Genomic DNA, 26,070 nt, shown 5'->3' with positions numbered 1-26,070 from the left:
AATTCTTTTTTTCTAGTTTTAATTTATTGTTTGTTTGGTTTTTTGTTTTTGTTTTTGGTTCAAAACTTTGTTGGCCTCCACAGTAGCAGGAGGGCAAAGTGGCTCCAGCGCCGTCTCTCCTCTGTTCGTCCTTGAGATATGTCCAGGGCTGAGCTTACGCAGGGTCCAGCCAAGACTTGAGGGAGGTCTCGTGGGAGCAGTGGCCACCACAGTGCCCTCTCAGATGGGGACCACAGGTCATGGCACTGTCCCCGCCACACGGACCCTGATGGGGACGCCACCTCGAGGAACCCCACCACTCTGGGGTGCGTGTGTGTATGCATGTGTGTGGGGGAGAGGAAGAGGCATCTGCCAGTATCAGAGGGGCATGGGGGTGCGGGGAGTGAGGTGAGTTCTCTTTTTGGTTTCTGGACAATGTCAAAGAACGTGAAGGATTCCCACGGATAGGCACTGGAATATGAATTTTTTTTTTCAGGGAAACTGACAGACAAGGATGGAAAAAAAGACAACTTGAAAGCCCTCACCTCATCCCCTCTTACCTGGAACTTCCACCTTCCCATGGGCTGGGGAGGGGGAGATCCCAGAGCGGAGGATGACGGGCCGAGGGGGGACGTATGAGATAGAACTTGGCAAAATGGCCTAGCCCACCCTTTAAAGGAAAAGGGGAGGTACAGGGGTGGAAAGTCATTCTAGGCCTTCCCCTGCACTCTCCCCTGGCTGGGAGAGGAAGGAGGTTAAAGCAAGACCCCCCGCCCTGGTGGGGTGAGCTGGAGGCCAGGGGAGAGGGGGACGCATGGTAGGGACACATTCCATTGAGCTCAACACTAAAAATTCTGTACATCCTTTGGATGAAGCTACTGAATATTTGGTGTAGGTTGTTCAGGCCCTTTCTCTTTCACCTTCTGGAAAAGAACATTTGCTGGGTGGTTCTAAGCCCACCCCTCTGCCCCAGGCTGTGCCTCGTCTTCGCTGGCCCAGGACTGGGGGCTGGGGCTAGGAGGCTGGCACATTCTCTTTTTCCTTCTCTGGCTCCCGGTGGGGGAGGCAAAGTTGGGGGTTGGCCCCACAGCCAGGGGCTCGGTGAGGTCCGCCCTGTGAGGCTTCTCGGCCCCTGGCAGGGAGTTCTTATTTGGTGTCGTAGCCGTGAGGGTGAGCACACTGAGGTCTGGTTTGCAACTGGTTTTTGGTTTTGCAGGGGATTTTTTGTCTGTTTTTGGTTTTTTGTTTGTTTTTCACCTCTGGTTTCTTTGGGGCAGCTGGTTTCTGTTGTGATTATTTTTGGTTTTCTTTTTTGTTGGTTTCCTTTCTTCTTTTTTTTTTTTTGGTTGGTTAGTTTTTTTGGTCTTTCTCCCTTGTCACTCCTTCTCCGAGGACCCTCTGCACCCCCACCGCTGGCCTCCTTGCCCTCTTCCAGGCGAAGGACCGAGGTGGGGGCAGAGGGGTAGGAGGGGAGGCGTGGCGGGCCCTCACTCGGGCTTGGACCCTGCCTCCGGCCCCCCTGGGCCTCCAGGGGTCTGTGCTGCGGCCTCGCTGCAAGTGGAGGAGGAGGACGAGGAGGAGGAGGACGAGGAGAGGCCAGGAGACTTGCTGGAGATGGAGGCTGCCACAGCTGCAGCAGCTGCCGAGACCAGGCCCACGCCAGGCGGGGCACTGAGCAGGGGCAGCCCAGCATGGTTCAAGAAGAGTGGCGAGGTCACCAGGCCAGGGCTTCCCGGGGCGGCACCAGCTGCCCCCAGCACCAGGTTCCCACTGCTGTCAAGGCTGGTAAGGGGCAGGGTTCCACCAGAGGCCAGGGCTGGCAGGGAGAGAGAGAGGCTGGGCTGCAGGTGCCTTCCAGCGTCCTGCCCGCAGAGCCCTGTCTTCCCATTGGCCCCACAGACCCCCATCAGCAACCCTCACACCTTCCCCAAAGGGGAGATGGGTAAGAAGAGGCAAGCGATGCAGTGAGCAGGGGCAGGATGGCATGGCTGGAGCAGCAATGGGTGGGTGGGGGGCTTATGGCCCCTGGGGGACAGGGCTAGTGACGATGGGAGTGACATGAGGCAGCACGCACCTTGGATAGTGGCCAAAGGGTTGTTGCTCATGAGGGCTGGACTCAGCCCGGAGCTCAACCCCACCATTGTGCTTCTGCAAGAGGCAAAGCAGAGGCATTAGCAGGAGCGGAGACCCGCTGGCGGAACTGGGGCTCAGCTCCCCACCCTGGAAGCAGCAGCGACTCGCTTCTCCCACAGCCTCCCACCTGCAGCTGCCCACTTACCCCGCGCTGGGGTTCAGGCCCGACAAGCCGATAGCCGAGTGGCTGCCTTGAGGGCTGGGATTTGTGCTGTTGGTGGTAGCCGGGGGTGGGGGAGTGACAGAGGGGATGGAATTGAGGGGGGGCGCAGCCCCGCCCCCGCCCCCTCCGACTGTCCGGCTGGGGTGGAGCGTCCCCACAGCTGAGGATAAGGTAGTAACTGCCAGAGAGACACAGAGAGGGAGATTTCAGCTTCCGCACGCCCCCCTGCCAGGAACCCGAGGTCGGCTCCTGCCTTCTCCCTACCCAGCCTGAGCCGACTCAGGTCTCCTGCCCTCTTCCCAGCGCCATTTCTCTGTGTCTCTGTCACAGTGACAGCAATCACTGCCATCGCAGTAAGAGCAGCTTTCACCCACTGAGCCTGTGCCCTGTGCCCAGTATACGCTAGCACTCCATGCACCCTGTCCTGGACCTCACCCCCCAACACATACTCTACTCCTTTCATATGGGCAAGAACTGGGGACAAAGCGCTATGGCTCCCTCTAGGGGCCAGGCGGGAGGCTGCGGCTGCGCATGCACAGCGATGGGCTCAGGAATTGGCAGGGTGAGAGGTCTCAGAGCCTACTCAGGCCTGACAGCCAGAGCAGCAATTCCTGGCTCTGTCATGTCCCAGCTGCGCCCTTGGAGGGCCTTCAGTTTCCTCATCTGGAAAATGGGGATCATAACAGAACTCGCCTCATGAAATACGCATGAGGATTAAATGAGTCAATATTCTTTATAAAGTGTTTAAACAGTGCCAGGCACACCATTACTGCTTTATAAACCTCCACTTCTTAACCTGGAGAGGGGCGATATGGTGTTGGTTTTACATTATTCTTACATATGGTGTTAAACACGCTCCATCCCGGGAAGGGAGAAAAGAGGGCTTTGTACAAAAGAATGTGTGTGTGTGCGTGTGTGTCACACTTGTATGTACATATGCATGTATGTCACCTCTGAATGTATTATGTTCTCAATAATCTTATAAAAACTGAGGCCTAGAAAAGTAAGTTACTTCTGGAGTTCGCGGTTTACAAATACCAGGAACACAACCTAAGTCCATCATCGCCTCTCGGCACCTCCACACTCTTCTCATGGGAAACGGTGGAAAAGATGAAAGCGAGCGGCTCTGGCCAGGAGGGGTGAGGCGGCCCTTTCCCCTGTGCCTCCCCCGCCCGGCCCTGCACCCCCCGGCTCAGTCTTGAGGCGCACGGGTAACCCGAGCCACTTGAGACATTCGGGCTGAGGCCTGCACTGTGTTCTCCACCCCGACCCCCCACCATCTTCTGCTCTCCCGGACCTGTTGTGCTCAGACTGCTGGAGGCTTGGGACAGCGGCAAGGTCCCGGCACCCCCTTGGGGTGTGACCTGGGGAGAGAGGAGAGAAGGCATGGTTGGACCCCCGTGCTGCTCCCTGTGGGTATGACCCCCAGGACAGGTGAGGGGGACTCTGGGTGCAAGACTCTGTTTATATTGTGCCAGGTGCTTTCCACTACATCCTTCTTCACATGCGCCCTAGGTGATCCTCAGCCACCAGCAGGAGCGAGTACTTCCTAATCAAGGGGCTCCCCTCTCTGACATTATCTAGTTGCAGGTCCGAAGTGTGAGTGTGAGGTGGGGGGAGGAGAATGAGGAAAAGCTGTGTGTCTGTGTGAGAGCGTTGGGATGTCAAATGGTTTGATTTTCTGGGAACGTCCACCAGCCTCCTCCTTGGCTTCCCTGCCTTCAGTCTTATCCTCCCATCAGCGCCAGAAAACCTCACTCTAATGTGACTCTGTCTCTCCCTGGCTCAAAATTCCCCCTTAGCTCCTCACTGCACAAGTTCAAGTTCAAACTCCTCAGCATGTAATTTGAGTATCTGTCCCCAGCCCGCCCCACCCCCGCACTCATTCATATACATTCTGGCTCCAGCCGCACTGAACTGTATGGAGTTCCTCAAATAGGGCTTGACACGCTCTGGCTTCTAGGCCTGGTGCACCCCGGTCCCTTCGCCTGTCCTTCATGTAGCTAGCTAACTTTTGTCCTTTATGACTCAGCTTAGATGGTGCCTCCTTCCTCCACATCTTGGCAGCGGTGGGGGTGGGGTGGGGAGGGCTCCTCTGGGCCCCTGGTTCCTCTCTATAGTGTCACAGCCCTTTCCACACTAGACAGAACAAAGGGATGTCCTGGTGTGTCTGAGCCTGAGCGGGTCTGTGTGGCCGTGGACCTGAGTGCACACCCAAGGGTGTCATGATGTCCCTGCCTGTGTCTGTGGCTGTGAACCTGTGTGTGGAGGGTGCCTACATCCCTATCCAGTATCCATCCTTGAGTGACTACATCCTGTGACAACTCTGTTTGGCTATGTTGGTGTGTTTGTGGGTGCCTGTATCCCTGACATAAGGCCATGGTTCCCTGTTAACTGTGTCCTTGTGTGACAATGCTCCACCCATGTGACAACCTGTCTCCAAGGGTGACTCTGTCTGCCTCTGTTCTAGGCACTGTGGACAAACAGGTAGATCGTGCCTCACACAAGGTGCCTGTTGAGGGGAGAGGGAGGTGACGAAACTCTGCCCCCACCCCTGGAAGGGCTCTGGTACCAGATGGGGGCTGTAGCTGGCGGGCTTCCCGGGGCTGGGAAGCATGGGGGCCGCGCTGCAGGGGTTGATGCGTTTCTCCTTCTGGCGCCGGTTGCAGAACCAGACGCGGATCACTTCCTTCTCCATGTGCAGCTGCTCTGCGATCAGCAGGATCTCCTCTGAGGTAGGCTTCTGGTTCTGCAGGCACAAGGCTGGTTAGCTGGGCCCCCTCGCCACGTCCCTCCTCCGAGCCCGGGGGTGGGGCGGCGGAAGGAGGGCTCACCGCTAGAAAACTCTTCTCTAAGGCGAAGCGGACGTTTGTCTCGATGCTGGTCCTCTTCTTGCGTCTCCGGCCGGGGAGCCCGTCGAAACCCAGGTTGGGGCTGCTCAGCTGGTTGGGGCTGGGCAGGCTGGAGTCCACAGACATAGTCTCTGTGCCCAAGAGGAGATGGGGGCATGAGAGGGCGCCTCCCGTGGCCCGCCACCCGCCGCCTGCCCGGGAGCCCCAGCCCAGTCCCACCTGCGTCATTGAGCCACTTCTCCAGGAGGGGCTTGAGTTTGCACATGTTCTTGAAGCTCAGATTGAGGGCCTCGAAGCGGGAGATGGTCGTCTGGCTGAAGTCGTTGCCGTAGAGCTTGCCCATGGCCAGGCCGACGTCACCCTGGGCCAGGGAGCGGGGGAGAGGGCGGTGGTCAGGGTGGGACCTTTGGGTTCTGGCTCGCCCGGCCCACTAGCCAGCTCTGTCCTCTCCAGAGCTCGGTCTTCCCACACCCCTCCGTCCCCTCTACACCCCTCCGTCCTCCACCCTTTCCGCTGCTGGCCCCAGACCTGCGTGAAGCCCAGCTTGATACGGCGCTGCTTGAAGGTGCGGGCGAACTGCTCCAGCTCTTCCAGGTCGCTGGGCTCCTCGGGGTGGGATGGTGGCTCCAAGCATTTGGGGGGCTGCGGGTGCGAGAGGTGCGGGTCGGGCAGCGTGGGGCGGGTCACGGCCTGGTGGGGCGGGCAGGTGGGCAGGATGCAGGACGGAGGACCAGCATGGGGCTCAGCAATAGCTGAGCAGCCCACTCTCCCTCCCTTCCTGCCGCCCAGCCTCTTCCTGGAGACTCCGCCTGCCCTCAGGAGGCCCCAGTCAGTCCCCATCAAGATTACTCTGCCGCCCTACATGGGGCCTCTCACTACTGGGATTCTGCACATTCCTTTCCAGGCTGCGCGCTTCCAGAAGGAGCTCCGGCCTCCTGCGCCAAGGCTCTTTCTCTGGAGCTAGGGGCTGCGGCTGAATCCTCCTCTCCGGTGAGATCAAGGGCTGACACCACTACCGAAATTGCTGGGTGACTCTGGCAAGCCTCTCAACCTCCCTGGGCCTCAGTTTCCCCCTCTGCAGGATAGAAACAATCACACCCACTCTGCCCACCCCGTGGGATTGTCGGAGAACTTGGTTAAAAATGGTAGGTTGCAAATAAAGTAAAAGTATTTAAAAATAATAGATGAGAAGAGCAACTGGGGGGATTTACAAAGAAGAAACAGCTCTCTCTGGAATGCTTCATTTCCCTAAAAATAAAAGACCTGAAATAGGTGGCGGATGCAGGGATGCTAGCCACGCAGGTCCCTGATTCATCATCCAAAACCATGGGGCCAGAAGCTTTTGGAATTCAGAAATTTTTCAGATTTTGGAAAGCCTACAGGGGGCATATATGATAGATGATTTGACACCCCCACCACCACCACCAGGGTCGAGGCATCACCCCATAAATGAACAAACATTAAAAGCTCTCAGCAAAGTCCAAATCACACAAGGAGGATAAAGAAAAGTCACACGCTGCCTCCTATCAGACCAAGGCAGCTTTTGCAGCCAGGTGACTTCTGGTGCCCACAGTAAAAGAACTTGAGTTTCCGGACATTTTTGGATTTCAGAATCGCAGCTAAGCCCTCCATTAGTCTTTCAACTTCTCAGGTTTTCTAAATAGTTCATATACATTTTGAAAGGGCTGTTAAAAAACATGGGTAGGAGGGATCTTTGAAATCCATAAAGGATTGTGAAAGATTATTCTGAAAAGTCTAGAAGGCAGGCAGCAAACCTAGAGGGGCCATGGGGGCCAGGCTGAGGCGCCCCGGAGAGCTCACACCTTGCCAGAGGGATCCCTGCTCCAGCCAGCAGCCAGCTGCCCACTGCCGCCAAGCCATGTGGATGCAGATCCGGCTTTGCCAGAGCTTCTGGTTTGTCAAGAGAAATTGGGAATTTGGCGTTTTCTGGGAATTTTGTTGTCAACGAATTCAATTTTTAAAATACCGTTTGGGCTGAATAAAACACATCCGTCCCCCCCACCCCGTCCCGTTTGCAGTATCTGGCCTGGGAAGAAGGTGTGAATCAGGACCCAGCAGAACCCTCCTTGGAGAGCCTTCCCTTTGGAGTCCCAGAGGAGACCCAAGGCACTCAAACTTAACGACTTTCGACCCCCAAAATATCTTCTGTTTGTGCACAGGTGCCTTTTGGGGTAGTGGGGTCAGACCCAAATCTTCCATCACATTCTCAAAGGCATCCACGTGCCTGAAAGGGTTAAGAACCGCTGGTCTAGCTGACTCCCCTGGTTCTACAGAGGAAGAAGCTCATCCAGAGTGGCCTGCCTGAGGTTCCACAGCAAACTAGTGACAGGGCAGAGCTGGGCCCCAGGTCTCCAGACTCCTCTCCTGCCCCCTGCGGCTGTGAGGTGGGCCAAATGAAGAGGAGACGCCCCAACCCCGACTCCACCCTTCTCCAGCCAGCCTTCCGCAGGCCCTGCTGACGATCCAGCATGACATACTCGGTGGACACTCACCTGTGTGGGCAGCCCGGCCCGGGGCTGGGAGGTCAGAAGAGCTCCCTGGGTTTGCTGAGGTAGCTGGAATAGATTTGGCGTCGGTAGCAGGCCTGGGGAGACAATGGGGAACACGTGGGGTGAGGTGGAGGGGGAGTTCTGTAGTGGCAGCTGGGAGGCCATCAGGATGGGACCTTACCTGGCTGACTCTGCTGGGCCTGTGGCAGCAGGAACTGAGCAGGTGGCTGGAGGTGGTGACCCGGCACAAGCACCAGCTGCTGGAGCTGGAGGAGCTGCTGTATGTCCTGCCAGGAAGGGGGATGGACAGAAAGACAGCCTGAGTCCCTCTGCCTCACCTAAGCCCCAGGGGGTGCTGCACAGGTGGCCTGGCACTGGGTAGTGAGGGACGGAGCACCTGTTTCTGGACTGCATTCCTGAGCTAAGGGCGCCCGGAGGCTTCTGGAGCGTCCTACCTGGGCTGTCCAAGAGGGCTCACTCTTTATTTACCTCTTCTTTCTTGATGAAATATTTGCCTTGTCTTACATTCCCACGGAACAAATAGAATTGTTTAAAAATGTAAATCCGACCAAGTCTTCCCTCTTTGTAAAACACTCCCAAGGCAAACGCTATCATGTCCCGAATGAGCTCTGAGGTGCTCCAGCCCACAGCGAGTGAGCGAGGGGACTGTGCAAGCATTTTGGGAAACTCTATGGCAATGTAATGGGTTGAACTGTGTTCCCCGCAGAAAGGATATGTTGGAATCCCCACCCCGGGCCCCCACAGTGTGACCTTACTTGAAGACAGGATCTTTGCAGATGATCAAGTTAAAATGAGGGCACGGGGTTGGGGGGGTGGGGGTTGGCTAATCCACCATGACTGGTATCCATATAAAAAGGGGAAATTTGGACACAGACACGCACAGAGGGAAGACGAAGTGAAGAGACACGGGAGGAGCAGGCCATCCGTCACAAGCCAAGGAGAGATCTGGAACAGATCCTTCCCTCTCGCTCAGCCCTCAGGAGGACCAGCCCTGCCAAAGCCTTGATTTTGGACTTGTAGCCTCCAGAACTATGAGATAATAAATTTCTGTCATTTAAGACACCCAATCTCTGGTTCTTCATTACGGCAGCTCTAGCAAATGAATACAAGCACTATTTACTAAAGCTGATCCCACACCTGGGTAAGCTGCCACGAGTGCGTGTGTATGCTCACCAACAGACATGGGCTAGAGTGTTCACGGCAGAACCATTTACAATAGCCAAAACCTGAAGAGAGCCCGAGCACCCATAAACAAGTGAATGGGTAGATAAATAATAAATTGTGATTCATGGAATGCTCTAGTGATCAGTCTACAATCTACAATGACGCAGAGCAGTATAAACTTCCCAAACGTAATGATAAGTGAATGAAGTTGGTCATGATAGAGAACATCCTGTTTGCTACCTTTTATGTCCCATTTGCACGTTAGAAGTTGAGAGGTAGAGACTAGAAGGGATTCCAGGGGGCTACCAGACTTAGTTTCTAGATCTGGGGGCCAGTTAAATGGGCATGCTCAGTTTGTGAGTGAGTATCACATACTTAGGATTTGTGCACTTTTTGGTGTTTGTCATGCTTCAATGAAAAGATTTTTAAAAAGGGGAAATGAGGCAGGGAAAGAAAAAATCCAGCCCCTCCACCAAAAAAGTAGGAGTATAGAGGAAAAAGGATTGGCAAAATGTTGCTATCTATTGAGCTGGGTGAAGATACATACAGTTCCTTATATAGTTCTCTTTATTTCTAAGTCTGAACATTTCTCTCTCTCTCTCTCTCTCTCCCCCCGCCCCCCGCCCACCATGGTCTCTTGTAGCCCAAACCACTACAATTTAACTCCTCACCTGGCTTCTAAGGTCCCTTGTACTGAGGCCTTTGTTAGTCTTTCTGACCACGGCTTCCTACCTTGGGGCCTTTACACGTGCTGTTCACTCTGCCAGGCAGTTCTAGTTCTTACACTCCTGCCTGGGCCCTCCTTGTCACTCAGGTCCTAGCACAAAGTCATCTCTTTAGAGATGCCCTCCTTGACCACCTACCTAATCCAAACCAGCCCGCCACGACACCTCCCTCTGACACCTCTATTTCGCCTCCTTCATAAGACTTATCACTACCAAAAGGTATCTCTCTCTGTTTACTCTTCAGTGGTGTGTCTCCCTCATGGTACGTCAGCTCCACGACAGCGTGATCAAGACTGTTTGGTCACCGCTGTAATCTCAGCATGTAGAACAGCATCTGGCCCCCAAAAAGTGTTCCACATATATTTATCGAATGAACTAAGACTGATGCGTCATAATTAGCAACTTTTATGTAGAGTTGCAAGTTATATTAATTACAGTTACAATATTTGCTTTCTTCTGGGGAATTGGTGTGAGAGATGACACATGCCCCTCAATCCCTGTCAATGCTATTAATTATTCCAGAAACCGATTTAATGTCCCAGGAAGTGTACCACTGGGGGGAATATAAGCAACGTGACACAAAGAGCTCGGTTCTCTAATACATGAAGAGCAATTCAAAATCAATAAGAAAAAAACCTAATGACCCAAGAGTAAACTGGCCAACAGATAGATCTGGCAACCGTCCAGCAAAGGAAATACAAACAGCTCTGAATGAAAAAATGTTCAGATTCACTCACAATAAGAAAAACACAGCTATAACCGCACTGAGATAATATTTTTACCTATCAGATCGACAAAGATAACATGCCATGTTAGAGTGAGTGGGGAAACACCCTTGCACATTGCCGGTGACAGGCTAATTTGGTGACGTCTATCAAAATTACAAATACACACACCTTCTGACTCAGCCATTCCACTCCTAGGAATTTATCTTAGGGATATACCTACACTTGCATGAAATAACCTCTCTAGAAGGAGACTCCCAGCAGCAAGCAGTGTTTTAGCGGAAGAGTGAAAACAAGCTGAGTGTGTGGCAGGAGAGGGCAGGAGAGGGCATTCGGGTGGATCTTCATGATGGGATATTATGTAGTCATGAAAAACAAGGATGCTCTTTGTGTCCCCATATGGAACAACCTCCAAGATGGCCTGTTGAATGGAAAGCTCAAGAGGCAGAACAATAGGATGATGTGCTACTGTTTGTGTTTTGAAAAAATTCTACCTAAGTATCTGCTTGGGTATGTATGGATTAGACCTCGAAAACCACACCAGAAACTGGCAACACCATAAGCCCTCCATACCTCTTGAATTTTGAACATTTACCTAGTCCAAACAAAGAAATAAATATCCAGGTGTTCCACACCCACCCACCCAGGTGAACAGTTACTTCTGCCCAGCATCCCTGCTTTTTCAACCACTGGTCTTGTGACATTTCAAGGCGGTTCCATGTCTACCTGCAAAGTCCTCTGCTTTCTCCACGTGCTTTGGAAAGTGGACAGAATACCCGACGCTCCTGGCCTCTCGCTCCTCTCAGTCTTGCTGTTAGTCATCTAAGAATGCAGCTTAAGGGGTTTAAAGCCCTAAGCCTCTATCCTGGAAAACCATGTCCAATCTGACTTCCCCTTCACGACCCCTACCCACCCGCCAATACAACTTGTATGGCCACCTCCCATCCACACGTGGACCAATCCTGAAGTGAGTGAAGCTTGGGTTTCAGGACAACCCCTCACCACTTACAAGGGACCCTTCAAAGACTCCATGACTAATTTGGTCTCATAATTTTGTTTTCTTTTTCTCTAAAAGGCCCTGCAAATTGTATAAACCTCAGGCCCCACAAAACTACCTGCCTTGCTTCATGCTGCATATCTCACAATGCATTGCCTTTGCTTACATATATTTTTCCTCTGCTGAATAAAATTCTAAAAGGCAGAGGCCAAGTCTCATTCTTCTTGCATCGCTAACACTTATTAGGGCCTGGTGAGCCCCATTCGACGCCCACTGAATCAAGTAAGACCAGAAATAAAGTCTCATTACTAATATTTTTCTGATTTCCTATAACCCTTAGCTTGTTGATTAAAATATTTGTTAATGCCTATCTTCTCTGAGCTTGACATTCAGTGAAAATTACCCTTTCTTCCCAAAAGCCTAAAAGACAGGTGTCTGCAGATTTCTTTCTAAATCAGCAGGGAATGGAAAAGGACGGAAATGATGAATCCCAATTTGCAGTGGGGTCTCATGGCGAGGAGTCCAAATAAAAACTTAACCACAGTCCTATCCACCATTACTCAGATGGGAGATTTGGGGGTCAGCCTTGGTTCCCTCCTCCCCTTTCTCTCTCTCACCCATTTAATCCATCTGCAAGTCTCACCCGAAAAGTTCCAAGCTTTTTTGTACCCTGAAATCTTTGGTGTCTCACAATATCTACTGCGCCGTCTCAGAATTTAGAAATGCATAAAATAAAATATATAGGATTGCAAGTGAAATCAATTATATTGAAATATAGCCATCAAATGTATTTTGAATTGTGATAATAGTAATCTATGGGCTTTAATTAGTGCATTATTATTTAAGATCAAGCAATAGGTCTGATGACTACTGTAACCTCAAAGCAATGATGAGTGAAAATGATATTTTGAGAGGCCCGCAACAACTCTATAGAATATGGAGAGAGCTGTGCATTCTATTAATGACAAGGTCCAAGTGCCGCTGATGGTCTGTTGCCTGTACTCATGATGGAAGGAAATACATTGTTTTTTGGTTAAAGGACAGTAATAATTGAGATGTAATTGTTTTCCCATCCGAGTTCATGGGCCCCCCTGAGTTCTGTCCACAGATCCCTCGAGGGGTGGTCTGTGAAACCCGGGCTCTTGTTCTAAAATATTAATTGAACCAGAAAGCCTCCACGGGGTTTCATCATAGTGTCACACACTCCGACTCCCTGTGTGGCCCTGCATGACCCCTGCTTGCTGCTCCTTCCTCACCGCCCACGACCCTCTCACTCTCTAACTCTGCTCCAGCCATACTGGTCTCCTTCCTGTGACTAAACCCAGGAAGAAGTCTCCGCTCAGGGCCTTTGCATGTGTTGTTGCTTTGCACCTTCCTCGCCTTCTGGATCTACACATGACCAGCCCCTCCCCATCACTCAAATCCCTATCAGATGCCCCCTCCTCAGACAGGCCTCCCCTGGCCACCCACTCTGACAAGGAACCTTCCGCTTCCTAGTCCATCATGTTCTTTTCCTTCCTTCATAGCAATTGTTGGCTTCCCATCTGTCTCCCCAACAAGAGTGGGTGCCAGCTCCATGAGGGCACAGACTAGTATGCCTTATTCTTCACCGTATCCCCTACGTAGAAAGGTGCCTGGATATGGGGGTTGTGTACTAAATGTTTGCTGACTAAAGAAATTGAAGAATGAAAAAGAAGATTCTGGGTGAACAACGAGCTGGCTTGGGACCGGGGTTAGCCAGTAGGAGGCCCCATTTCTCCACAATCTAGAGGCAGCGTGCAATCTAAAGCCACTTGGGGGCGCATTACCACCGAGTCAGATGGTAGAGAAGTTAGAGAAAGCGCAGAGATGCCAGCAGGGAGAATAGTGCATCACCTGCCCAGTCCCTAACCCGTGAGAAAGACTAGCACAGAGGGCTAGCACACACAGTAGAAGCCGAGAAGGAACAGACCCATCCAGCTCACTGCTGCTTTGCGATCACCTCCCACTCCCCCGCCCCCGTACAGGCATCTAAATGGCGATCAATGAATTTTCAATGAATGAATGAGATAAAACGCTGGTGGTGTTTCAGGGCCCACTGTGCTTTGCTGCAGTTGGGATCTTGGCCACAGATCGGGGCAGAAAGCCTGAGACACATGGTTTAGATGACATCCGGGCGACCTGGAGTATAACTGTCCACTTTCCCATCTGGCTTGGTTTCACCCAGTGCGGGTGAAAGCTGTGAGAAGCAGCTAGAGGATGCCTAGACCCCGAGAGGTCACTGCCCGGCCCAGGTGCAGCGCCTCACCCAGACACGGGGTGCACCGCCTACTCCCCCATCACTGGTCTCCACACTGGCTCTGGCACCCACTGTGATGGAGATGGTGTCAGTCATGTGCGTTGACACCCACTGGTCATCCCTGATCTGGCAAATTATGACCAGTTCTGGACACCTGTTCTAACACATGGACAACCTAGAGTTAAGGGAGGACAGAAAGGGATGGGGCCTGGGGCCACGTAAATTATATTGTGATTGATTGTGTTCAAAATGAAGACAGGCTTGTGTCAGTCTGCCTAGCGGTAGAATGGGCTGCCTGGGGAGGTACTGAGTACCTATCCTGGGGGTCACCAGGTGAAACTGCACCCCCACCTACCCAGAATGGTGCAGAGGGAGTTCCCATGCTGGGTGGGAGTGTAGACGAGACGGGTGCAGGGGTTCCTTCCAGCTGAGACCCTCGGGGGCTTGCTCTCAGCCTTTCTGCCTGCTTCTTGCTGTGTGACTTGGAAAGCCAACTCTGTCTGGGCCTTGGCCTCCTTTCCTGTATAGGGTGATGGTGTCCTGAAAGACCCAGGCTCTGGAGATGGCCAGAAATCCGACTCCATTGCTCACGCATTGTGGCACCATAGGACCTGACTCTCTGAACGCCTCAATTTCCTCAGGTGACACCTCAATAATTCTGACCTCAAGGGGCTGTTAAAGGAATTAAATGAGACAACATGGACAAAATGTTTAGCCTGAGCCCTGTCCACTTAAGTGGCCCTCCCTAAATGGTAGCCATTATTACTGAGTCATTTCTCTCTCAGGGCCTCAGTTTTCTCATCTACGGAATGGGGGCAATAACGTCTAATTCTGCAGTGGGTGGAGAAGCCTGAGTAATATCCGCAAAGCATTTTGGAAAACACAACATACTCCCCCAACACGAGCATTTGTCACTGCACCCTCACATCACCCCCCTTCACATCACCCCACTTAACCATGAGCTCTCGAGGGCGGGAGGCCCCGTCTGACTATCGATTCCAGTCTCCTCTTGACAATTCACCACTTCCAGTTCCCGCCTCGACTCTGCTGGGCTCCAGCCTCACGTATCCGTCTGTCTATCTGATGCTTCCCCTTGGATGATCAATACACTCTTCCCACCACTGTCCAAAGCGAGACTCCTGGTCCCCCGGCCCAGCCCTTCAACATACCCTGTTCCTCCCTGTCTTCCCCATCCCGGAAACGACCTTGCCACCCCCCAGATGCTAAAACCTGTCCTAGGCATCACTCTACACCTATCCGATCCATACAAAATAGCATCGCAGACCCCTGTCGTCACCCCCATCTAGCCCCGGACACCTGCAAGGACTTCCCACTGGGCTCTTCACGTTTACTTCCGTCCCCCACAATCCGTTGTCCCCATAGCAGCTGGAGGGAGCTTTGTCAGGGGTCACTTGGGTCATGCCACCCGCCTGTTTAAAACCCTCAACAGCGTCCCATCACACTTACACATTCCAAACTCCTTGACTGGGCCCACAGGGCCCCGCAAAACCTGGTCCTGCCCGCCGCCCCTCACCTCTTCTCGCTTCCCACTCATTCGCCCTGCCCCAGCCACACCACCTTCCTCTGGGCCCTGAACAAGTCAAGCTGGCTGCTACCTCAGGACCTTGGCACTTGCTGTTGCCTTCTCCTCCACTCTCCCGCTGGCTTCTTCATGACTGACTCACTCAGACGTCGGTTCTCAAAGGCCACCTTCTCAGTGAAACTTTTCCTGGCCACTCTGTTAAAGGCGGCTTCCTCCCTCGACAGCACCACCCAGTTTCATTTTCTTCATTACATTTATTCTAAAACTGTCCTGTTTTCCTGGTTTGATTATTTGTTTACTGTCTGTTTCCCCACGAGAACATACGGTCCTCAAGGGCAGCCACCACTGCCTTGTTCGCAGCTGTTCCCTCGGGCCTGTGAGTGGGTGCCTGGCATACGCGCGGTGCTCAGTAAATGCTAGCTGAATGAAAAAATGATATGGGTTTTCCAGTCACTCCATTAGGGGAAGCTCTAAAAGTGGGGGGCGGGGTGGGCAGTGTAGACAGAGGTGGCTTGTCTCTAGTGTGGGCTCTTCTATGCACCCTTGTCCCCCAGAGGTTAGCTCTGCCACATGGAGCCCAGGAAGTCCTTGAGATTGGGACAGAACACCACAGAACAGAGATCTATCTATTCAACAGGAAGAAAGGCCACTTACATGTGCACTGCATGTTACACCCATGCTACCTTGTGCTGAAATTCCAGGAGAGACAAGTTACAGCAGATACCAACCCAGGCACTGTGGGATGACCAGCACGCCTCAGCCTGGCTCCTGGACTCCCGGGCCTGTGGGTTTACTGACAACACACCTCCAGGTGGGTGGTTTGCTGGCCTGGCACCCACTGCCCCTTCTTCAAGCAATAGGACCCATCTCTTCCTTTTGGGGACTTGCCCTCGCCCACTCTCAGGTCATGTGGTCCAGGTGGGGCTAACTCCACCTTCTTAGGGGTCCAACTCAAACCTAGCCAGTGGGTGTGTTTTATCTCCCTAGGCAGGGTGGCTGCACATCTAGAAGTTCTGGCACTGTTTTTGCCAACTCCAGAACAAGAAGGGAGACAGATCCCTGGGGTCGGGTCTGACGTTCTGTCCTAGGCCTTTTCAGCAACCTGAGCCAAAGATTCTCTTTTCTTTTCAGCCTCCTGGAGAGGGGCTGTGGCCCGGCTGACGCTCTCTCCCAGCTCATCCTTCACCGCCTTCCAACGCTGGCTCCCACCCCGCAACTCCCTGAGCCCACCCTGCTCTCTCATCTCCAATTCCCCATTCCCACTGTCTGAAACCCTGTCTCCAGCTTGTCCACCTGGGAAACTCGTATTTATCCCACCTCGATTCAGATACCGCCTCCTCCCAGAAGCCTTCCCTGACGCCCTCGGACAGGGACAATCCGTTGTCCCCACAGCAGCTGGAGGGAGCTTTGTCAGGGGTCACTTGGGTCATGCCGCCTGCCTGTTTAAAACCCTCAACCCTTTCTTTTCCCACTACATTCAGTAGGTTTCTCTGAGAAACCTTTATGTACTAGGTCCTACCAGCCAAAAGATTTTTGTCAAGCCCTATTTGCTGTGGTCATATTATGAAAATAGGGACTCTTTTCACTCCTCAAATACAAAATGATGTATAGAATTTAAATCAATGCCCACCCCTACCCCGGACTTTCTGAATGACCCTCCTGGAGAGATGTCTTCCCTACTCTTGATTGAAAAGGTACCGCAACACATCCCTCATTGATTCAGTAAACACCCGTGCAGTCCCCTTGGTGGGAAGCATTGCGCTGAGTGCTGGACGTACAAATTATAAAACTGTATGATAATCTTCCCTTTATCTGCAGTAACTAGGACAATGCAGGGAGGGCTCCTGTTTCACTGATATAACTTTGGAAGCTGGCATGACAGGGACAAAAGGGGGACTTTCCCTTTACGGTCTATAATTTTAAAGTGATAAGGTTATAGGCGCTTTTGATTTTCTTAGTATTTTGCAAGTAAAATGTTTCCTAGTGGTTCGTTGGTGTCTTTTTCCCTATAAGACTGGGAGCTCTCAGGGGCAAGGATGGGTCTGAGTCACTCCAGGGCCCGACACACAGGAGGCTGGGAGATGTCTGTGAAGTGACAGCAGGACAGAGCTGAGCAGGAACGGAGAGCGGGATTGGTGGGCACGAGACACAGGCTGGGGAGGGGGGTCAAGCCCAGGGGCCAGGCTGGCTGTGGCTGCGGTGGGCAGCCAGGCCAAGAGGCACGTGGTCCCCGACACAGCCTGCACATAGCATGGTGCCCAGCACATGGGTGGCTTGGGATATATGTTTGTCTGTCGGGGAAAGAGGTCACAGGGGACAGAACTCCCGGAAAACAAACTTGGCCCAGCTTCACACTTGCAGAGGACAGACAGGGGAAAATGAGAGCTGAGGGAAGCTGGGGTGGGAGGGGCGAGAGGAAAAGGCTTGGCAGTGAGCAGTTCAGGAGTCTTTGAGAATCAGGCCTGGTGGGATGGCAGGTGGCAGAGGGTGAGCCTGCTGCCACCAGGGTCCATGGGGAGCCTGGGGGTTGTGGTTCTAGGGGTGTATGAACACAAGGAGTATCTGCTGCTCACAGGAGATGATGGCTAGGCTGCCCCGTCCTTCCTCAGCAGATATATCCTCAGGCACGTTTGGACACAGCCCTGGGTGATCAGGGCCGTGGCAGAAGGTGAGACACGGGCTGCGGGCCCCCAGAGGAGAGAGGAGGCAGGAAATCAAACCAGCTGGAGGGAGGGATGTCATCGAAGACTCCACGCAGGTGTGGGCTCCCAAACTGGGGCTAGAAGGATGAAGAAGAGCTGTCTGGGGAAAGGGAGGGCGCTGACTTCCGGGTAGAAAGGACAAGAGCAGGAACACTGAGATTCAGGACCTAGTAAGAAGCCCCGAGTCTTAGCATTGCTCCATGAAGAGCTGTGTGTGCTATGAGGAACACCCGCTGCTGGGGTCTCTAGTAGCCGGGGTGGGAGGGCAGGACACACGTCCCTCTGCTAAAAGCAGCAGTCCCAGTTGTGTGGTTGGAGCCCTGGACTCCCAGGTTGGCTCTGCCACTTGTGTTCACAATATGACCTAGGGGTGGCAAGTCCTTCAGAACCTTGGCTATGATTTGTGGGTTTAAGGCAGTCACAGTGTCTGGTACCAAGACAGCACCCAACAGACTCTAGCTGTGGTTGCCATGGTGAGCCCAACATTGCGAGAAGTCATCACAGAGCCACAGGCACAGATGGCTCTGTGGGTTTCTGCAGAACCAGGCCCAGACGCAGGAAGCTCTAAGGAGGCAGATACTAGCTCAGTGTGAAGGACAGTCTCAAATGGGAGCACTGGTCAGTAATGGAGAGGCCCATCGGGAGCAGAACTCTGTCAAGGGAAGAACAGTCCCGTGGGAAGTAGAACTCTGTCAAGGGAAGAACAGTCCCGCAGGCGCTGGACAGCTCCCTGGCGTCACAGCATCTGCCCAGGGGTTCGTTCTGTGGAAGCGGGGAAGAGAGAGAAAGCGATCTGCCGGCCAGTCCTTGTGGGAAATGCGCAGCTAAGGGAAACTGAACAGAGCTCCTTGCTGTAGGACTTCTCAGGACCTTCACCGCTTTGGAACACGGGCCACCGACTCAAATGTTTATAGAAACCAGGCAGACGGCACAAATGGGTGATGTGAGCAGGTGTGGACAGGGTGGGCTGGAGAGAGCAGGCCCATCGGAAGGGAAAGCCTGCCCAGCTCCCACTCTGCTCCCACTGACTACCCTTACGGGCAATCCGTTGGCCACTGTCATAGATTGAACTATGTCCTGCCAAAAGGTATGTTGGAAGTCATAACCCCTGGTGCCTGTAAATATGACCTTATTTAGAAATAGGGTTTTTGCAGATGTAATTGAGTTAAAATGAGGTCATCAGGGTGGGCCCTAATGCAAAGACTGGTGTCCCTGTAAGAAGGGGAAATTTGGACATGGGGAGAGACACGCAGAGAGAGAGGATGGTCATGTGATGATGGGGGCAGAGATTGGAGCCATTCATCCACAAGACATCGAGGATTTCTGGCACCCCTAGAAGCTAGAAGAGGCAAAGAGGGATTCTCCCCTAGAGCCTTCGGAGAGAGCACAACCCTGCTGGTGCATCAATTTTGGACTTCTGGTCTGAGACGATAAACGTCTGTTGTTTTAAGCCATCTACTTTGTGAGATTTTGTCACGGTGGCCCTAGGAAACTCATACAGCCACTAGTTCAGGATTTGATGTAGACCAGAAGTCTCCAGAATGGGGAGAGAGGATGCAGTGTTTCCAACTCAGAGCTCGCAGGCCCCATTTCTAGAAGAGCGACTCGCTGGCTGAGCCAGAGGACACGATGTGGGGCACTAACTCTGACTGTCCGCCTTTCGGTTTGCACCCACGCAAATACCATTCACGGGGTAACTCCTGGTTTCCTCAGCTGTAAACTGAGGATAATGTGTCAACCTCCCAGGTGGCTGTGAACCCTCAGCCAGATGCATAGAAAGCGCTTAGCTGGGCACTCCGTCCTATGGAGGATGTCCTCCCTCTGAGCCTCGCTTCGGCCCTCTGTGAGATGGGGGCAGCATCTCCTAAGGCTTCCTAGGGTCACTGGGAACCGCTTGGCACACGGCAGGTGGTGGGAACAGTCAGCACAGACCAGTCAGCCCATGCTTGCTCCTGTGGGCCTTCCGCAGGACGCCTGTGCTCCAGGCTGCCCTTACCTGTGCTGTGAGCTGGATGGGCTGGGACAGGGTGAGCTGTGGGGTCCCAGGGGGCTGGCTGGCAGGCTGTGGCGGTGGCAGGTCACCTCCCCCAGAGGAGGCTGGGGGCTGCGAGGTGGAGGAGGAGGCAGAGGAAGAGGAAGAGGAGGTGGAGGAGGAGGAGGAGGCGGCGGTGGCGGCGGCGGCGGCGGCGGCCAGGAGCTGGGCCTGCGCTTGCTGCAGGAGGAGCTGCTGCTGAGCTGGCATCAGCGCTGTGAGCTGCGGGGCGGGCAGGGGCAGCGGGGGTGTGGGGGGCGTGGAGAGGAGCGGAGAAGGCAGAAAGGGGTTAGTGCCTGAGCCAAATAGATTGGGAGCAAGTCTTCCAGGAGGCAGAGGAGGGTCAGAGGCAGGCAGGAGAGAGTGGCTGTGGCCCTAGATGGACACTCGGGCCACCGGTCCTGTGTTGGATGGAAGCGGCCAGACTGTGCCGGTGTCCCTGTCTTCCCCAAGTACTTACCCCGGCGAGCTGGCTGCCCGTCAGCATGAGCTGGGCCTGGGGCAGATGTGGCTGAGCCGGCTGGGGGGGCGGGGGTGCTGCTGGGGCTGAGTCGCCACTGGGGTCTTCAGCCTTGATCTGAGGGGGAGAGAGGCAGGGTCCGGGACCCCAGAATGTTAAGTGGAGGCCAGAGAGAATGCCCACCTGCGAACCAAAGAGAGGGCACGAGTGTGGCAATGGCAGCCTTGGGCCGGCACAGGGGGAGTGGATGGGGAGACAGAATCCAGACCCTGCGGTGACCGGCTGAGGGCCTCAGGCCACGCCGCTGGTCTCGGCTTCCTCATCAGTCAGATGGGCTACCACATGCCCTGCACCCAAACTCCTGACAGGAGAAGGCCGCCTTTGGAGAACACTTCCCCCCTCTCGGGAGTCAGTTTCCCCATCTGTAAAATGGGAAATGCTGCATGAGGCCCTGGGGCCTCAAACAGGGGGCTGGGTGCAACAGCCCTCACCCGCTTCAGCCAGACAGGCGTCTTTTGTTCATCCAATAGAGTAAGACTTTATTGCAAGAAAGGATCTTAGAACGGTTTTCCTTTTTTTTTTTTTTTTTAAACCCACTGCTTTAGAACATGGGTCATGAGTTCAAATGCAGACGGAAACAGGCAGGCAGCACAAACGGGTGACACGGCAGAGGTGGACGGGTGGGCTGGAGGGAGTGTGTCCACCCACTTCCCCGAGGGACAGGCTTGCGCAGCTCCTGCCGCCATTTCAAAATCTGAAGCAAAACTGCTGGCGGGACAAGCAAAATACATCTGCAAGCCTGAGGTGGCCCGAGTGCTGCTAGCTGTCAGCCTGCACCCCCTAAGGCCCCTGAGCCCCTCCCTGTCTCTGTGAGATGCGGCTGCATCTCATAGTAGATACACAGGGCAGACCCGCACAGAGCAGCCGTGCCCTCCTCCCTTCCTGGAGAAGAAGCCAGACAACGGTGGGCTTGGCTCGCCTGTGGGGTCTGTTGGTAAAGGACGCATGTGAGCGGCAGGAGCACTGCTTGATGAATCGCACACTCTAAGGCCGGGAGGGGACGTCTGGGATCATCCTTTGGCCCAATGTCCCAGCGCCATTTTGCAAAAGGAGATCCAGAGAGGGACAGCGACTTGTACAAGGTGACACGGCAGCTGGGCAGGGGTGTGGCATTTGTAGTACAGACTGAGACAGACAGACAGACAGAGGCCAGGGAAGGGCCACATGATAGAGAGCACGCGGTATGCCCCTGAGTATGGGGTACAAATGTCAGACAGTTTAAGGGGTGTGGGGTACAGCATGAAACAACAGCGACTATTAGAAGCCGGGGCAGTGGCCGTCCCTGGCGGGGAACCAAGGGCTTTCTGGGAATCTAGTCGTGTTCTGCTTCTTGATCTGGTGCCGATGACATGGCTATTTGGTTTGGGAAAATCCACTGAGGATCTATGTGTGGATCGTATTTTAATTAAAAGTTAAAAACAACACTGAGAGCCATGGTGAGAACACCATTCCTCCTTCAGAGCTCTCATTCTTCCTGGGTTTCTGAAGCAAGTCTCGGCTAGGAGCTGGCATGTCTCTAACACCTCCCGACACTGGCTAATCTCCCCCTTTGACGGAGGGAGAACAGGCCTCCAGCTTAGACCCTTCAGCAGGCAACAGTCTCTGGGTACATTTTAATAATCATTGTATTTATTTCCATGGCAAGTGATTCTGGTTTTCCATTCGTGAAATTTCCATTTAAAAAAACATTTATTTCAGCTGTTGAAAGAGCGAGCCAGTTCATGAGTTGGTAATTGTCAAAGCTGATTGATGGGTACCTGGGGGGTTATTTTTATTATACTCTTTTTTTCTACTTTTGAATCTGCTTCACATTTCCCATAATAAAATGTTTTTTAAAAATTGATCCAGTTAACAAAGTTAAGATGTAAATAATTGTACACGGTGGTGTGTTGACTTGTCTGAAAGCGTGATGGGAGCACGTGAATCCTCGCAGTTAGGGAACGACTGACAGAGAAGTGACAGAGGGAATGGAAAGGCGAGGTCTGAGAGCGAAGACAGGACAGGCACGGATGGAGACTGGGAGTCAGAGGCAGCCGCCCTCTCTGCCCCGGGCTTTCCCTGGGAACCAGGGCCCAGGCCAGGGAAGGGGAGAAGAACCCTTTGTTCCCTGGACCCCCTGGTTCCCCACCCCACCCCCGGAGAAGCAGGGCTGCTGTGGGGGGTGCCGGGAATGGCTGCAAAGATTCAGTCGAGGAGGGAGGGGGTGGGGGAGATGGATGCTCTGAGGGCTGAGGCCAGAGCCGAACCTCAGATCAGAGGGAGGAGGTCAGAGCCGGAGACCTTCTCCCCTGGTCCCTGTCCACACACTTAAGACAAGACATCTGCCCTCCAAGCGGCATCAGGGCGTACCAGCTGTGGAAGGGACTTCAGAGACCATCTCATCTGACTACCCCCCTCCCCCACGTTAGAGAAGAGGAAACCGAGAAGCCCAGAGGGGAAAAGCGATTTTCCCATGGTCACAGAACAGCTCCCAGCCCTCTGCCACCTCCAGTCAGGGTCAGGAGTCCTGCCAGTGCTCCCTCTGCCCCTGCCCCCTGTGCTGCCTTCAGGCCTCTGGACCTGCCCCTACCAAGCTGAGGGTTGGAGTTCTGCGCCCCAGATACCCCAGGAAGCCCAGAGGTGGCCAGCAGCAGGGCCCCGTCTGGATTTGGGATAGGCTGTCTGGCCACTTCCGGCCTCCCCACTGTCCTCTCCTACATCATCTCCCAGCCCTGCAGCCATCCTCACCAGGTCTGCCTCCCCATGACTCCAGCACCCCCTAATCCTCCACCCCTGAGCCTGTGTGTTGGGGGGCAGGGGTGGGGTAAGGCAGGCCCCTTCCCTGGGGGTGGGGTGGGTCAGGGAAGTTGGGATGGGGGTGGGGCCCTTGGCTTCCTGTTGTTCATGCCCTGGGGCTCTGGGGGGGATTTCCCTGGCCACCCCCACCCCCCAGGGAAGGGGAAGGAGCCTGGGTGAGTCACAGGCCTGGGGCGGGAGCCTAGGGTGAGAAGGGGCGGGAGGAGCCTTGTCACCAAGGTACCAGGGCTCAGTGCCCCCTCAGGCCCTGGGCCCAAGGCAGGGCTGCAGAACCCTGTCCCAAACGCAGCTGCCTCCCATCACAGGATTTCCCCCCTCCCCTGCCCTGGCTGTTCTGACAGGTACTTACCTTGGTGCTGGGGCCAGTTGGGGACACGGAGAACGGGGAGGTCTTATTCTGGGGGTTCTGCAAAGAGAAAGTTGGGGCGAGGATGGGAACAGTGAGATGAAGCAGCCTCTAACACCCCGTCCCTCCCCCACAGAGCTCTCTTCTGCTCCATTCTCTCCCTCCCACTTCTCCCGCTCGTCCACTCCCTCCTGACCTGGTGGTTAGTGTCTGGTCCATTTCTTTCGGTGTCTGCAATGAGAGGGAAAAGGCGAGTTGTCACCAGCCACCCCCGCAGCTCCCCACCACACCTGCCCCCTGCCCACCCTCTGCCTCCCTGCTCTCTTCCCACACACCTGTGTGCTCTGACGGGGAGTCCAGACCTTGCTTCTCGGCCTCCAGGGGCTTAGACATTCTTATTTCTGGGGACAGAGAAGGGATGGAAGTGGAGTAAGGGAGGGGAGGCCAGGAGGGCTCTCGGCCCCTCCTCCAGCGCCACCCAACCTCTCCCCAAATGCCCCTCACCCCCTGCCACCTTGCAAGTGTCTCTTTCCGGGAGACATGTCCCTGGTTCTGTAACTCTGCCCTTCTCTGAGGGGACAAGAGAGGGCTCTTAGGCATTCCCTCTGAACCCGTTCACCCTCCAAGAGCACAGTAAGACAGCAGAGGTGCACAGGGAGGGTCATTCCCCAGGAGGCCCTGGGGCAGGGCACCAGGCAGACATGGTCCTGAGAAGGCCTTGGCTGCCTGGTGGCCCGGGAGGACGTTGGTGACGTTCCAAAGGAGCGAGTCAGCCTTGGGCCCCAGGCGTGCCGCCCAGGCTCCCGACTTGCCTCGCCGGGTTTCGGCTGAGGCATGTTTTCCACTCTGAGTGGGGCCTGAGGGGTATGATGGGAGCGTAGCATCCCCAAAGGAGTGAGTTTTCATATCTCTAGGTGTGATTCAGCCGCCCGCCGGCCCCCTCCCCCGGCCCACCACTTTCCTGTCCATACCTCACTCACTCCCACTGGCCTCGCTCTGATCTCAGCAACTCAGCTCCAATGCCATCTGGCTCTGCCCCTGACCTTGTCCTCAAACCTAATCCTAGACCTTACCTGAGACTTCAGCCTTGAATTTTTTTTTTTTTTTTTAAGCGAAGCAACCCTTGGTTGACCTCACAGATTGCAAGGACCTTGTCAGCTTACAATCCCTTATTTATTTTTTATTTTTTATGCCTATAGCCTCTGGTCTTCCTAGGTGGTCTCCCATCCAAGTACTAACCAGGCCTGACCCTGCTTAGCTTCTGAGATCAGAGAGGATCAGACTTGTTCACGGTGGCATGGCCGTAGACCAGCCTTGAATTCTAACTGCAGGCACGAGTCCCACTAAGATACCTGGTCCCTGAAATGCCATCTCTTTCTATAGTTCCGTAGACCCCAGAAATGAAAAGATGTGGCCGAGGAGATGTGGCAAGCTGCAAGCTGGCACTAGAGGACACAAAGCAATGGACACCAGTGCCCTGTCCTCTCAGCGCTCTGTCGTGGACAGTAGAAAGGTTCGTGCTTGCCAGTGCCAGGCACAGTGCTAAGTATGGCTCTGAACATTTGCAGGTGGTGCTAAAATTACCCTCACTTCACAGAGGAAGAAACTGAGGCTCTGCAGGGGTGTCGCCTCCCCAAGCGCACAGTGAGGCAGCAGAGGTGCCCCGATTGGATCCTGGTCTCTGTGACTCCCGGGTTCCCACTTCTAATCAAGACTGCTACAGGCTAATGAACCTCAGTCATGAATTCCACCCGCCTCACCTCCAATAGTCACCCCGACCCGAGTTCACCCAGACGCTGACCTGAGCCCAGCCCTTCCTGGTTCTAGACCCTCCCACAAATCTGGGCTTCTGCCCAATCTGTTCTCTGTCCCCTTACCCACCACGGATCCCAACTCCCATCCAGACAGTCCAAGTCCTTCATTTGGGCTCAACTTTCAACTTGGCCTCAGACCTTACTCATGACCCCAAAATCATTCCAAATCCCCACCTAAACCGTGACCCCACCCTGTCAAAGGAGCTGTCCAACTCTAGTGGGCTCTGCACCCAGAATATTTCAAGAAAGCCGGCTAAAGGGAGCTGGGACGTCCTCAGCAACTGAAAAAAAAAAAAAAAAGGCCAGGAATTTTGCAGTTGAGGATTACTTGACTCAAAACACTACCTGGGTTTAAAATTCCTGATTAAGAAGCCAGGTCACACACTGCTGGTGGGAGTGTAAATCGATATGAGCACAAGTCAGGGAAGCTGAGAGATGCCCCTTCCTGCGGCCCAGCACATCCACTCCGGGTACCCTGCCCACCAACGCCCACAGGCCCCGACGTGGCCAGCAGGCCTTTCGTAGTGGCTCCTCTGTGAAGTGGGGGTAATTTTAGCACCAACTGCAAACTTTCAGAGCCATACTTAGCACTGTGCCTGGCACTGGAAATAACTCAAGGGCCCATCAACGGGGAACAGATCGACAAAACACTCCGCAGCAGGGCAAATGGACGAACTGCATCGCATACCACTGAATCTCACAGGTGTGACACTGAGGGCAAGATGTCACACGGCAAAGCAGACAGACGGGAGGACCCCAATCACACAAAG

At 54.0% G+C, this 26,070-nt stretch overlaps 1 protein-coding gene and 1 pseudogene across 9 annotated transcripts in view; both read right to left on the bottom strand.

Annotated features, from left to right (window-relative positions):
- Nucleotides 1-18: 18 nt before the first annotated feature.
- Nucleotides 19-26,070, bottom strand: part of POU2F2 (POU class 2 homeobox 2) — a 31,988-nt gene continuing 5,936 nt past the window's right edge. The window contains exons 2-15 of one of the 9 annotated variants that reach the window (XM_015585970.2): nt 23,822-23,887; nt 23,683-23,717; nt 23,490-23,546; nt 20,285-20,401; nt 7,819-7,924; nt 7,641-7,732; nt 5,656-5,769; nt 5,347-5,488; nt 5,110-5,258; nt 4,848-5,024; nt 3,573-3,639; nt 2,258-2,453; nt 2,054-2,127; nt 19-1,795 (exon numbers count right to left, since the gene is read on the bottom strand). In XM_015585970.2, the coding sequence (XP_015441456.1) occupies nt 1,467-1,795; nt 2,054-2,127; nt 2,258-2,453; nt 3,573-3,639; nt 4,848-5,024; nt 5,110-5,258; nt 5,347-5,488; nt 5,656-5,769; nt 7,641-7,732; nt 7,819-7,924; nt 20,285-20,401; nt 23,490-23,546; nt 23,683-23,717; nt 23,822-23,887 (1,721 nt within the window). In that variant the 3' untranslated portion in view covers nt 19-1,466. Of the gene's footprint in view, nt 1,796-2,053; nt 2,128-2,253; nt 2,454-3,035; nt 3,640-4,847; nt 5,025-5,109; nt 5,259-5,346; nt 5,489-5,655; nt 5,818-7,640; nt 7,733-7,818; nt 7,925-20,284; nt 20,402-23,489; nt 23,547-23,682; nt 23,718-23,821; nt 23,888-24,000; nt 24,184-26,070 lie in introns of those variants that run through there. The other 8 variants (XM_025044249.1, XM_025044266.1, XM_015585899.2 and 5 more) reach the window with 8 other exon arrangements.
- Nucleotides 24,677-24,795, bottom strand: LOC112477691 (annotated as a pseudogene).

The sequence above is a fragment of the Pteropus alecto genome, unplaced genomic scaffold (genome assembly GCF_000325575.1).
Source record: "Pteropus alecto unplaced genomic scaffold, ASM32557v1 scaffold920, whole genome shotgun sequence".
Classification (NCBI taxonomy): domain Eukaryota; kingdom Metazoa; phylum Chordata; class Mammalia; order Chiroptera; family Pteropodidae; genus Pteropus; species Pteropus alecto.
The sequence above is the reverse complement of the archived record's forward strand: the minus strand, read 5'-3'. Positions and strand labels throughout refer to the sequence as shown.